The 13,247-nt window shown below is 53.2% G+C and overlaps 1 protein-coding gene across 1 annotated transcript; it reads left to right on the forward strand.

The window, feature by feature from the left end:
• Nucleotides 1-5,748: 5,748 nt before the first annotated feature.
• FAM117A (family with sequence similarity 117, member A) lies at nucleotides 5,749-12,768 on the forward strand (the record flags this gene model as incomplete). Its single annotated transcript, XM_010001033.1, has 7 exons — nucleotides 5,749-5,883; nucleotides 9,626-9,721; nucleotides 10,220-10,336; nucleotides 10,636-10,770; nucleotides 11,246-11,465; nucleotides 11,786-11,930; nucleotides 12,429-12,768. Coding segments are annotated over 7 exons (1,188 nt in total), but the record flags the coding sequence as incomplete, so codon positions are not given.
• Nucleotides 12,769-13,247: the final 479 nt, after the last annotated feature.

Genomic DNA, 13,247 nt, shown 5'->3' on the forward strand with positions numbered 1-13,247 from the left:
GAAGCCCCTAAACATTCAAATTGTCCTTTTTCTCTCCCCAGACATATCAGTTACAACTGGTTGTCCTACTGCATTCTTCCCTACTGAACATAACCTTCCTTTCTTGCTTTTGGGATAAAGTGAGGTTTGTTTTTTCTTTTCCTGGAACGTGCAGGCTCTGTCCAGCCTCCAAAGCCTGTTTGTAGCCATCCTGCTGCCTCTCTCACACTGGATGTGTTCTCTGCATCCCTGCTTGGCTTAATTTTCTGGTGGGGTTTTTGTGGAGACCTCTCAGATATTGTGGATTTATCACCTCACTCATCTTTTGGTACCTTGAGGTACCAAAAAGTTACCAGATCTCCATCTAGTTAAAGCTTGAGATCTTCCCCCTGTCCCTGCTCCTTAAAAAGACCTCTCAGTAGTTCTTTTTGTGGAGAGGACCATCTTTTTCTCTCCAGTTTCTGTGAACTTTCATCCCAGCACCTCTCCAGCTCTTGTTCCTGTCTTGGTCTCTGGCCCTGACCATGCCAGGAATTCCTGAGCAATGCTTCTGTTTCCCACCACACCTGCAGATTTCTGTCGTGTACTAAGCCCAGAACCTGACATTTCATTAAGAACAAGTAAAACTGCCTGTTTATCTCCTTTGAACCTTTCTGGGATTCCTGGAGCAAAAGCATTTATTCCTTGCCATCATCCTGCACAGCTTTCAGATGGTGTGACAGATAAAGGTCCTTCCTGGGAGTCTTTTTGCAGAAGCAGCATGAAACAGCAGCACTTTGGTGTGTCAGAAGGAAGTACCAGGGCTGGCTCTGGGCTTTCTGAAACCTTCATGTTCTGCTGAAGGTAGAAAGTGCAATAAAGGCATGAGGCTGGGGGGGGGAAAAGAGGCAATTCTTTTTCCCTGTCAAGATTTTCAGTCTTTGTTAAAGATGGGGACTGCTCCAAAATAACTTGATTCTGTTGCATCTCCTCAGTGCAACAGGACATGGAATTTGCTTTGCATGCTCCATCTGGGGGGAAAAAATAAAGGTGAAAGAAAAGCTGAGGGTGTGTCTGGGGGAAAAACCAGTGAAATAAAAGCTGAGGCCCTAGTGCTGAAGGTTTCTTGCTGCTGAGAACTGTTTGTCCTGTTTGGCAACAGCCTGGCAGGTAATTTCACCATAATGAAACTGCAGAGGAATCAAAATGAGATTTCAAGGGGTTAGAAGCTTCAGTTTTGATCTTTATTTCACCAGCACTTCTGCTCCTTGTCACTGCCATGGAAATGCCCCATTCAGGTGGTGTTGGTCCTCAGAGCTCTGTTTTCTGGTCAAGAACCTTCTTGCAGGGTGAGGTCAGATGAAGTGTGTTCCCCTCACGTGGTTTTGTGTGTTGTTCACACCCTCTGGGAGTCCTGCACATGCCTCTTGTCCAGTTATACTTTAAACCAAGCAGAAGAAGGGCACGGGGTTTCTTGCTGTGAACCAGCCTCCCTGGGTCAGGCTGGAGCCTGCAAGCTGGGGGATGCTGTGGCCAAGACCTGCTCAACACCAAAGCTGTTGGTCAGAGCTGTAATCTTAAGCAGCACAGTCCTTAAGGTGACCAGAAGGGGCTTTTGGAGTGCCCAGGCATGGTAGGACAGCCCATTGCCCTTCTCCTGCAGGAGCTCCTGACCTGGCAGCCAGCACAGCAGTGCCAGCCTGTGTCCCCTCTGTGCCACCTGAACTGTGTCCCAGCAGCTCTCATGCAAAAAACTATGGTTCATCTAGAGAGCTCCCAGCTCAGATGGGCTGGGAAGATGTTAAAGATCAAGGAAGTGGTGCTGGGGTGTGGGAGGGGATGCTGATACTCATCCAGCAGCCTGGGTTGGGGTGAGTCTTTTGTCTAAAAGATATTTCTATGTCACAGGGCCCTGCTGTGGTTTGACAGGCCCATGAGAAATTCAACTTGGGCATTTGTGTTATCTAAGTGCCTCAAGTCAGGAGCATCATCTGAATACGATGGTGTGAAGATCATTAAAAAGTGGAGATGGAGGAAGCTGATACAGAATTTAAATAATTAGCAGTAATTTCTGGGGTAGAAGGTGTTTGCCCAAGGTAGTTATTGACAGAGTTGCTTGGGTTCCATCTCAGCTAAACTCTCCCTGACACCTTCTGAAAACTTACAGCTCTTCCTTGAGCCAGTACACCAAGAACTGCATCCCAGGCCAGGCCCAATCCCATCAGGTCCACCCTGATAGGACAGGCTGCAGGGAAAGCTTCCCTGCCTGTCATTCCATGGTTAACTTGAAAGCTGATTTTATTTAAGCATGGACTGTTATTTTTTGCTTGAAGAGAGACCTTTGCAGGGACATATTCCAAGAAACATGAGGATCTGAACAGCATGTCCCTAAATTTCCAAACATTCTTCTGATACAGTTTCCTTCCCCAGGGTGAAATCTGGAGAGGAAAGGGAGAAAATTTTACAACTCTGAAGAAAGTAGTGATGGGAACTGTATTTCAGCTGGTCGTTGTGGTTTTTTGATTCAGCTCTGGTGCTCCTTTTGGAAAAGTGAACCTGGGGATTTTCAAAAGTTTACTTAGACTTTTTATTTTATCTTTTCTAGATGCAGAAATGGGCTGGTCTAGATGGGACTGTTCCAGAAAGCTCTGAGCTCCCCAGTGTTGATGAAGTTGGGAATGTTTAGGGACACTGGAAGTCTAGAACTCCAGCACTGAGCACTGTCTGCCCTGGGGCTGCACAGGAGGCTGGTGCAGAGCTGGAGGCAGCCAAATGGCTCCTGGAGATATGGGCAGGGTTCTGTTATCTGCAGCAGCTTCACTGTCACATGGAAAGTAAAAGTGCCACAACCTGAGGCTTCTCAGCTGGGGGAACTGGCCTGGAGCAGCTCCAGAGCTGGTGACCAGGTGGCAGCTGTGCTGGCTCAGTGTGGGGGGATGATAATAGCCCAGAGCTGTAAACAGGACACTCCACCCTGCACGGGGCTCTCACTCTTCCTCCTCCTCCTCCTCTTCCTCCTGCTGCTGCTGGGCTCCCAGCCTGAGCACCCTGCCCCACAGCTCCCAGCTGCTCCTGGGGCTTCTCACTGCTGCTGCCAAACAAACTGAGCTGCTGGGTTGTTCTTGGTGAGAAGGAAGGACAATCCTTGCTGGTCACACAGTGATAGCTTCAGGTGTTTGTCACCTGTTGTGCAGCTGGTGCTGTTGGCACCATAGGAGGTCGCATCTCTGCTCTCAGTCAGCAAATCTGGGTAGTTTAAGGTTGGACATGAGGAGGAAATTCTTCCCTGTGAGGGTGGTGAGAGCCTGGCCCAGGTTGCCCAGGGAAGCTGTGGCTGCCCCATCCCTGGCAGTGTTGAAGGGCAAGTTGGATGGGGCTTGGAGAAACCTGAGCTGGTGGGAGGTGTCCCTGCCCATGCAGGGGGTTGGATCTGGATGATCTTTGAGGTCCCTTCCCACCCAAACCAGTCCATGATTCTGTGTCATTTTTTGAGGCCCTTTCAGCCTGGTTTTGACTGTTGCCCTGTTGCAGGTGTGGAGCATGAAGGTAACCCCACTCACTCTGGATGTGGTGGTGATACCAAAGGGGGCTTTGAAGAGCTCTGTGGGAGCGGGGCTGTCCTGCAGGGGCCTCCAGCCCTGCCAGCAGCCTGAGAGGGAGAGACAGCCCCAGTCCTGCATTATGGAGCTGCAGTAACTGAGCCCATGGGGGCAAGGAGGAGGCACTGCAGAGGAAGCTGCAAACACTAACGAGTTTCTGAATTAATTAGTGGTGGTTCTGTGTCCCTGCTCAGTGCTGAGAGTGAGGAGTGAGCCTGGCAATGCCAGCTGGACCCCACACAATGGGCTTTTAATCCAGTGTGGACCTTACCAGGTGTGGCTGTCAGGCCAGAACTAATGCTACTCCTGCCCTCCCACGTGCTTTTTTGTTCCTACCCTTTTCTCACCTGCAACTCAAATCCCACAGTATTTTAGCTGATGAAAAGATGTACTTAACCAGCCCTGTCCCTGGAGCAGCCTCAGCCTGCAGTGGGTGCCCTGGCACCTCCATACAGGGGTGTTTGGCAAACACAACATGGTGCTTAACAGTTTAACCCTGGTGTGAGGGTGGTTAACTCACTGCCTGCCTCTGTGCCCTCATTTTGGGGGAGAAAGGAGAGAATTATCTGTACAGAAAGTGCCTGGAGCAGAGAGCTCTGCCTGGCCTTAATATCTTGCCAGGAGGCCACAGGGCTGGTTCTGATGTTCGTGGTAATTTGCATGTCTAATCAAAACAAAATGCAAACAAACCTTCCTGCTGGCTTGAACTTGCCTCTTTCTTGCTCCCTTTTTGGCTCTGGTTTTAGCACCTTTGTTCAGCTGCAAGGGTGAGGACAGGGCTGCAGAGCAGCTGTGCTGTCTGCCCCCCGGGCCACAGGGGTCACCTCCAGTGTGGAGCTGGCCAGGAGGTGCTGGGGGAGACAGGGATGAAGGCAAAGGGTGTGCTCTGGATCTCCCCTTGCTGGAGTTGGGCAGGAGAGACACTTGGCTCTTGGTCCTTGTGGTGGGATTGTGCCTGGTCTGCACCACTGCTGACACAAACTGGCATGAGACCTGCAGGACTTAACAGGGCCTGCCAGGAAAGCTGGGGAGGGACTTGGGACAAGGGCAGGGAGGGAGAGGACAAGGGGGGATGGATTAAAGCTGGAAGAGGGAGATTGAGGTTGGACATGAGGAGAAAATTCTTCCCTGTGAGGGTGGTGAGAGCCTGGCCCAGGTTGCCCAGGGAAGCTGTGGCTGCCCCATCCCTGGCAGTGTTGAAGGGCAGGTTGGATGGGGCTTGGAGCAGCCTGGGCTGCTGGGAGGGGTCCCTGCCCATGCAGGGGGTTGGATCTAGATGATCTTTAAGGTCTCTTCAACCCAAACCACTCCATGATTCTATGAGTTTTATTTACAAAGCTTTTCTGTTAATGATGTCTCTAGTTACCATGATGAGGGCACAGTCTGAGCAGGCAGCCATGGGTTGTGTCAGTGAGCAGGGTCCACGAGTGCACCCACCTACCAACACACCAAGGGCTCACCTGGTCGTGCTGGAGGATCCAAGACTCTGCAGATGTTCTCTTGGCCTCCTTGAAACTGGAAGCAAGCAGTAAAATGCTTCCTTGGGAGAAACTGGGGCACACAGGCTCCTTTTTGCTGCTGGGTCAGAGCCTGGATTCCCTGACCAAGCACTTTGCTCCAGCTGGTGGGAAACATGGCTTAACAGGGCAGTGTTGGCTTCTCTACCATGGTCCTGCAGGGGTGCTAAGTAGGTTAGTGGGTTGTGGAGCAGCTCCCTTGACTCGGGCTGGAATGTCAAATCAATGGTTTCAAGCAGCCACTTCAGGGCTGCAATAAAATCTTTGCTCCTAGAGCTTCAGCCTCCTGCTGATAAGCCTGATGGTGGCCCCACAGGAGGGTGGGGGGCTCAGTCTGTGCTGCCCCACTCCACTCAAGTGGGGTTTTTATTCCTGCTTGTTTTCAGTAGCTGACTTGGGAGCAGCAAACCTGCCTGTGCTGGGGCTGGGTGGGCCTGTGGCCTTGGTTGTGGGGGCAGCAGGAGCTCCTGGGTGTGTGAGGAGCACCAAGACTCTTGCTTCCAAAAAATAAATGGACTTTGCGAGGACTCTTCTGTATGTGCTGGCTCCCTTCTTGTGATCTTTGCCATGGGTGTGGGTTCAGTAATTCTCTTGTGGCTTTTTGGGAAGCTAATTGTCTGTTCTCTTCTCCTTCCCCAGCCAGTGTCCCCTGTGCTGCTGCTGCTGCTGACAAGTGTGGCCGTCCCCGGCAGCCCCGCGTGCGCCGCACCTCCTCGCTCGACACCATCCTGGGCTCCTACCTGCTGGGACAGTGGCCACGGGACACTGAGGGAGCCCCCTCTTCCTGCATGAGTGACAAAGCTACCCAGGTACCCACCCCTGCAGGTGCCCATGTGCCAGGAGAGGGTCTCAGCAATGAGGAGCTGTGTGTGCTGAGGGTGAGCAGGGCAAGCCTTGCACTTCCCTTCTGTCCCGCTGCAGCTTTCTAGGAAGGCTTTTATCCCCCCTTCTTTTGCTTCTCAGCTTCAATGGGTTCCACTTTGGTGCAGAGTTAGAATTTCCTTGGCCTTGTTTGGAGGCAGATGGCCTCTGGCTCTCTGCTCCAGGCCTGGCTCAAGGCAACTTTTTTCCTGGTGTGCAGCTCTGGGCCAAGTCCTTATATAAAGCTCACGGGCTGGGAGCCACACGCTGCGAGGAGTCAAGGGTGCTCCTGCAGAAGGGCTCACCAGCTCTCTGCTGGAGAATGGAAAAGCTCCAGACCTCGAGGAACTCTTAGCAACCTGTAAATATTACTGTGTGGCAGCAAACAGCACTCTCCTGTCTGCAGAGGTGAAGGCATTTAGAAGGATAAGAGCATCCGTTTGCTTAACGAGTCGTTTATTTAATGCATTCAATCTCTGGGAACTTGTTGTTTGATCTTTGCTGTTCAACAATTTATTACTGGGCTGTTTGCAGGAAGTTCTGAATTGGATTCCAACTGCCATTGTCCTTTTCCAAAGTATTCCTGCCTGCTTTTGTTTTGGTTCTAGTACCCAAGAGTGCTGCTGAGGGCAGAGGTTGTGCTGGAAAGGAAGAGAAAGAATTTATCTCACTCTCTTTCTGAGCCAGGGAAGCAGACTCTTCCTTTCTGTCTTCATCAGTGATGGGGGAAATATTAACCCCCAGTATTTTGGGGCTAATTAGGTTTTCTTCCTCTTCTGGGGAAAAGGTTCCTTCTTCCCAGAATGGAAGATTGCACTGTGTTAATTCAGCCCCTGCTGAGCCTGGAGCTGATCCCCCCTCTGGCAGGGGACAGGCTGGGTTTGCTAGAGCCCTTCATGGGTCACCTGCAGGTGTCTTGTAGGTGCTGATCTTACCTTGCAAGAGACCAGTGACGTGAGCCCTGATCTCCTGCTGCACACACACACCTCTGTGTGTCAAATGCCTTGTCTGTGGAAAGCTGGGCATGAAGTTCTTGGTTCTAGGCTGCCCCATGCAGTAAGATAGAATCATGGAGTGGTTTGGGTTGGAAGGGACCTTAAAGCTCATCCAGATCCACCCCCCTGCATGGGCAGGGACACCTCCCACCAGCCCAGGTTGCTCCAAGCCCCATCCAACCTGCCCTTCAACACTGCCAGGGATGGGGCAGCCACAGCTTCCCTGGGCAACCTGGGCCAGGCTCTCACCACCCTCACACCAAAGAATTTCCTCCTCATGTCTCACCTCAATCTCCCTCTCCCAGTTTTCATCCATTCCCCCTTGTCCTCTCCTTCCCTGCTCTTGTCCCAGGTCCCTCCCCAGCTTTCCTGGAGCCCCTTCAGGCACTGGAAGTTGCTCTGAAGTCTCCCTGGAGCCATCTTATTGAATGCTTTGGGTTGGAAGGGACCTTAAAGATCATCTAGCTCCAACCCCCCTGCATGGGGATGTTCCTCACTGCAACCTCCCAGACGTTCCCACTCCCTCCATCTTTCCAGGCCTCAGTTATCAGACTCTCTGGGACACTCTCTGCCAGCCAGCACATGTTTACTTCCATCCTCCTCCAGCTCCTGGTTGCAGAGCTGTGTAGATTTGCTATCATGAGGTGGATAAGTGAGAGCTAGAGCTGCAGGTGCTGAGGTGAGGGTGAGGGAACAGCCCGGGCAGGATTGGAGCCCATGGTTTTCTCTTTTTCTGCAAAGCCTTTTTTTGTCTCCTCTCTCTGAGGAAGCGGTTTTGCCACAGTTGGTACAAAAGGTTCTGTCATTTCCTTCTGCCTTGCCAGTCTGCCTGTGAGAGGTGGGACCTGCTCCTCACTTTCAGGCCTTCCTATTGCAAGCAGCATCTTTCTGTTCTCTCTTCCTTTCTTCCTTTTTAGGCCCTGTTCTTGTTGTGAGCACCAGAGCAGTGCTCAGTGCTGCGGGTGTCACAGCAACAAGTGACTCCTCAAACAGGGCTCAAAAGTCTCCCAGAGACTTGAGGAGAGTTTCTGTCATCTCCTACAATGAAGGACTATTCTTTGCAGCATTCCAGCTTCCCACAAACCTGCTTCTTGCCATGCTGGTGGGATGTGGTCCTGTCTCTTAGACCTTTGCCTCTTTAGCTTGATGTGTGTGATCTGCTGGGATACAGAATGACACAATGTTTTGGGATAATGGCCAAATGGTGATGCTGGAGTTGTTGAGGAGAAAGTGTTTGAGGGAGGAAATGAGATCAGATGTGCCATGTGCTGAAGCTGCAGGATTGGTCCTTGCTGAAGGGTTTGGTGTGTCCCTTGGCTCAGGGGTAGCACAGGGATGGAGGAAACCAAGTACTCTGAGCTCTGGGGGACCTTGGGGAGGTGGTTCAGGCTGCACAGATTCCTTCTCTCAAAGGAAACTGAGCACTAAGGTGCAGGGAACTGTGCTGGGGTGTCTGCTGCTTGCAGGCACTGCAGGATGGAGCCCTGGACAGCAAATGGTTTAGGGAACACACTGTGCTCTGCTTCCAGGGCTGTGTGTGAGGAGGGGTTTCATTCAGAGCCTGTTCAGTCAGGTTGAGTTTCTGCCTAGAAATCGTCTGTGTCCCTTTACAGAAGGAAAACCTGGTGCCTCTCGAGGTAACTCTCCTTGTTTCTTTGGCTTAGATTTTTGAAAACTGTTTTGAAGGAAGAGACTTCTGTCATCCCCATGACTCAACCAGGGTTGTTTAAAACAGCTGCTGTTCTTGCAGCAGCCTCTGGGGAGATCAGTTGAGCTGCTCAGAGAGGAACTTCTCAGGCCCTTGCACCTTCTGGCAGCCTGTGGCTGAGGAGAGAAGTCTCATCTAAAGCCTCCCCCAGAACTGGCAGCAGCGGGGACACAGGGCAAGCACTTTGGGAGGCACTGAAATGTGATGTTGGGGGGGGGGGAATGATGCCTGGTCTTGAAAACGCTGTGCTTGGGGACTGCTCTGCTCCTGGAGTCACTGAGAGGGCTGAGTTCAGGGGAAGGAAGTTCCACACCCTCTGCTGATCAGATTAACAGCCTGTTCTGATTCCCATTGATACTCCAAGTGTGGCTGTTGCTTGGAAAACAGCTGCACAACGTGGTGCTGGGCTTGGTTTTCTGCACGAGGAGACTGAGCTGGGAAGGCAGCTGGATTCTCCCAGGGTTCCAGCAGCAGCTGCTCAGCAGGGCCAGACTGCCTCTGGTTACACCTTGGAGCTCCAGTACAGGAGCCTGAGGTCTGAGCAGCAGTTGGGTCTTCTCACAGCTGGGTGAGGCTTTTGCTCTTTGTCCAAGGAGTGCCTGGTGCCTGTGTCACCACTCACAGCACCAGGGGTGGCTGTGGTGGTTTCTCCAGGGGGTTGGTGGCTGTGGTGGTTTCTCCCCAGTAATAGCTTCATGTGCTTTATCTCCCCAAGTACTTGTGGTGATGAAGCCACTGACCTCTGGGCAGTGTAGGTCTGTGAGGTCCAGTTTGGTGAGAGGCAGAAAGCTGGTCCCAGTTCTGTGGTTCTGGCAGATACAAACAGCTGGTTCTCTCTTAATGCCCGTACGTGGGCACGTGTTAATGGGGGGAGACTGGAAGAGGAGTGTGAAAGGGCAGTAGGTGGTCACCCCTAGGACTCTTAGCACCAGGCTCTAAAGTGGGAGATGTTGTGGTTATTCTCAGCTGTGTTTCTCATCACTCCAGACCCCAGTGTCCTGGCAGGAGGTGGAGGTGGGGAGAGGCAGCTCCGGGGCTCACCAGCGTTCAGCTTCCTGGGGCAGCACAGATCACCGCCGAGAGGTAAACCAGGGCCCTCCCCTCCCCTGGCTGAGATCTGTGCTGGGGGCTTATGGAGAGGAGGCTCCTGCTTGCTTGGGAGGACAGGGTGCTGCTGAGGATGAGCCCTCAGCCTTTGTTTTCATCCCTGACACTCTGTGGTTCAGCTAAAGGTCCATCTTGTTGGCTTCCTAGAGAGCAGCTCCGTGGAAGCTCAGTGGGCTGCTTGGTGGTGTTGGTGGGTCCCAGCAGGGCCAGGTTCCTCATGCTCTGTGGGTAGATGATCCCCCAGGTCCAGCAGAGGAAGGATCTGCCCACAGGGCAGGAGAGGGGGGTTGGATGAGGCCTCATAAGTACTTGTGGTCCATCCTTTGAGGGGTGGCTGGAGCTGCTGCTGGTGTGATTGAAACCATCTCTATTTTTGGCACTTCCTTGTGGGTTGGCAGAGGTGGGGAGGGAGAGACACGAGGTCCTTTTTGGTGTTGGCTTGTCTGGTGCTGCAGCTGCAGTTTTGTTTGCCAGATTGCCAAGCTAAAGCAGCAGCTCCAGAGAACAAAGCTCAACGGCAGAAGTGGCAAAGACAAGGAGAAGAGCTCCCCACTCCAGGGGGACCATGCTGTCCTTGGATCATCCCTCAGGGTACGTTCCTGTCTCCCCCATGTCCTGGTGAGCTGGAGAGCAAACTCCTATGGGCAGGTGTCCAGGCTGCTCCCAGACTTCTGCTCTCATGCCTGAGAAGGGAGAGGTTGTTTTCTCTTCCCTCTTCTCCAGCCCTGTGCCTTGGTCTGCAGGCAGGGAGTTTGTGACTTTGCTGTCACTCTTCTGCCACCTGCCTCCTAGAGGGCATTGGCAGAGCCCTGGAGAGCTGTGGGAACAGGATGTAACTGCTGAATTTGTGCAGATCCCACTCTAACCTCCTTCATTCTGGATTGTTCCAGGACTCCTCTTCAGGCTTCCTTTCTCCATCTCTCATTTTGAGGCTCAGCCCCTGCTTGCACAGGAGCCTGGAAGGGCTAAACCAGGAGCTGGAGGAAGTATTTGTGAAGGAACAGGGAGATGAAGAGCTTTTGAGGGTAAGTTGATGGCCATGAGATTACACTGAATCTTCTGGGTGGGCTGGTTCTTGACCATGGGGACAGTCTCTGTGTCTGGTTTAAGTTTGTTCTGGGCATGAAACTGTCAGAATTGGGTCAAGTAGCTGCTGAGACCTTCCTGGTGCTGTGAGAGACCAGCCAGCAGTGATCTCAGGAGAGATGACACCTCAGTGACAGCTTTAAGACTTGAACTTGGGGTCTTAACTATCTTAGACTGGCATCCAGAGGCTGCTTTGTGCAGATATAGGAGAAGTGATCCCAGATGGCTTAAAAACTGGAGTGAGTTAGAGGATGCAGAAGAGCTGCTGTCCCTCTGGTTGCAGCCCTCACTCCTGAGGTGGAGACTCTGCCTGTGCCTGGATCCAACTCCCCAAGTAGCTGCTCTCTTAGGTGCAAACACCCACCCATTGTTGTCAGGGCCTCTTGCTCTGCTAAGACCTTCCTTCCTCCCTAGATCCTGGATGTCCCAGATGGTCACAGGGCACCAGCACCTGCCCAGAGAGGCTCTGAAGATGTGTCCCTGCCCCTGGAGCCCAGCAGCAGCTCCAGCAGCCTCTCTCCTTCCCCTTCTGTGCCTCTCCACCTGTCCCCACACGCCCCGGGGAGGCTGGCAGCAGAGGAGGCCCCCTCTGCTGGGGATGAGCTGCAGCCTGATCCAAAGGAGAAGGGTAAGAGCAGAAGGGCTGGAGGGCAGGGGACACAAAGGGGACAGTGTGACCCAAACCTCGGTGTGATGGCTCCTCCCTCTGCCTGCTGGGGTGGGAGCTGCAGCTGAGATGGGAGGAGGGTCTAGCCAGTTTGGCCACACTGCAGTGGACTGGTGAAGCTCCAGTAATTCCCCTCCAGGTGGGAGGTTTCTAGCTCTGGATGGAGCTGGGAACTGCACAGATCAAACCCTGCAGCTCTGGGGGCTGGTGGCCTTGCAGCCCCAGGGTCTAGAAGGAGCAGGTCTGGGGTTGAGCACACTGGGGTTCTTTGAAAAAAATGTGCTCAGGAATTGTCTTTCCCCCCCTGCCAGAGGAGGGCAGCCCTTCTCCAGTCCTGGTCTTTGCTTCTTCTCCTCGACCCAACCACAGTTACATGTTCAAACGGGAACCTCCTGAGGGCTGTGAGAAGGTCCGGGCCTTTGAGGAAGCTTCGTAAGTATGAGGAGTTGTTGGCAGAAGAGAACTCACATGAGGTTGGTCCTGTGGGAGGATGTGGGGTGGGGCAGCTGAGGCTCCTGCTGCTGCAATAACCCCCCCTGGCCTGTCTTAAAAGTAGGGAACAGCCTCTAGGAAAAACTCCCAACAACAACGTGGTGGGAAGAGCTGAAAGTTGAATTGTTGACCCTCGGATGTGATGGGAAGGATCTTATGGTTCCTTGCAGGGGTTTTTTTGTGGCCTGCAGAGCCTCTGGAGAAGAGGAGAAGGCCCTCCCCTGTGAGAGGAGAGGGCTGTCCCAGAAATCAGTGATGCTTTCAAGACAGAACAGGCCCTTCATGTCTCTCTGTGCCTGCAGAGCAGTCCAGCTCAGAGGCAGTTCAGCTTTTAGCCAGGCTCCTGGAAGTTGCCCCACTCCGGGTGTTTTCCCTGTGGCTGCTCAGTGCCCTCAAGTGTCTGCTCCTGACCATGTCCTCTCTGTCTCTCTCCTCCAGCTCCCCCAGCCCTGACCAGCCTTTCCAGCCTTCCTGTCCAGACAAGAACAAAGTGCACTTCAACCCCACCGGTTCTGCCTTCTGCCCTGTCAGTCTGGTCAAGCCCCTCTTCCCAAACGTGGGTTTCCTCTTCAGAGGGTTCCCAGCTTCTCCCAGCCCTGGCATGGGCACGTTTACATCCTGCCAGTCCCCAGCCCCCAGCCCCTTCCTCGGGGCACGGAAGGACCCTGCAGTGGAGAGTTTCAGTGAGGTGTCCAAGGCTTCTCCACGGAGTTACGACCACTGGAAGCGCGGGCAGCCCGAGGAGAGCGTGGTCTTCCACAGCTCCCTCGTGGTGTGAAGCCCTTGGGGCAAAGCCAGCCAGCACCAGCAGCTCTGGCTCCTCAGGGTGTCTCCCCCAGCCTTGTGTGGAGACAAGTGCCTTGTGAAGGTGGGATGTGACAGCCAGGAGGTGGCCTTGGGACTGAGAACCACAAGGGGCTTCCTCCCAGGATGATAGAAACTGTGAAGTACATTGTGCCACGGGACTCCTCCCTGCTGGAGGGGCTGGTTTCTCCAGCCTCCCCTGTCGAAAGCACTTTCCTGTGTTCCATTGTCTTTGTTTCCTGTGTGATTGTTCTGCTGGTGAAGAGCAGCTGGGCCCTGCTGGGGGATCAGAGGGGAACTTGTGCTCCCTGGCTCTGGGAAAGGAGGTGGAGCTGGGAGGGTTCAGGCGACCCAACCACAGTTACATGTTCAAACGGGAACCTCCTGAGGGCTGTGAGAAGGTCCGGGCCTTTGAGGAAGCTTCGTAAGTATGAGGAGTTGTTGGCAGAAGAG

The sequence above is a fragment of the Chaetura pelagica genome, unplaced genomic scaffold (genome assembly GCF_000747805.2).
Source record: "Chaetura pelagica isolate M959 unplaced genomic scaffold, ChaPel_1.0 scaffold1106, whole genome shotgun sequence".
NCBI lineage: Eukaryota > Metazoa > Chordata > Aves > Apodiformes > Apodidae > Chaetura > Chaetura pelagica.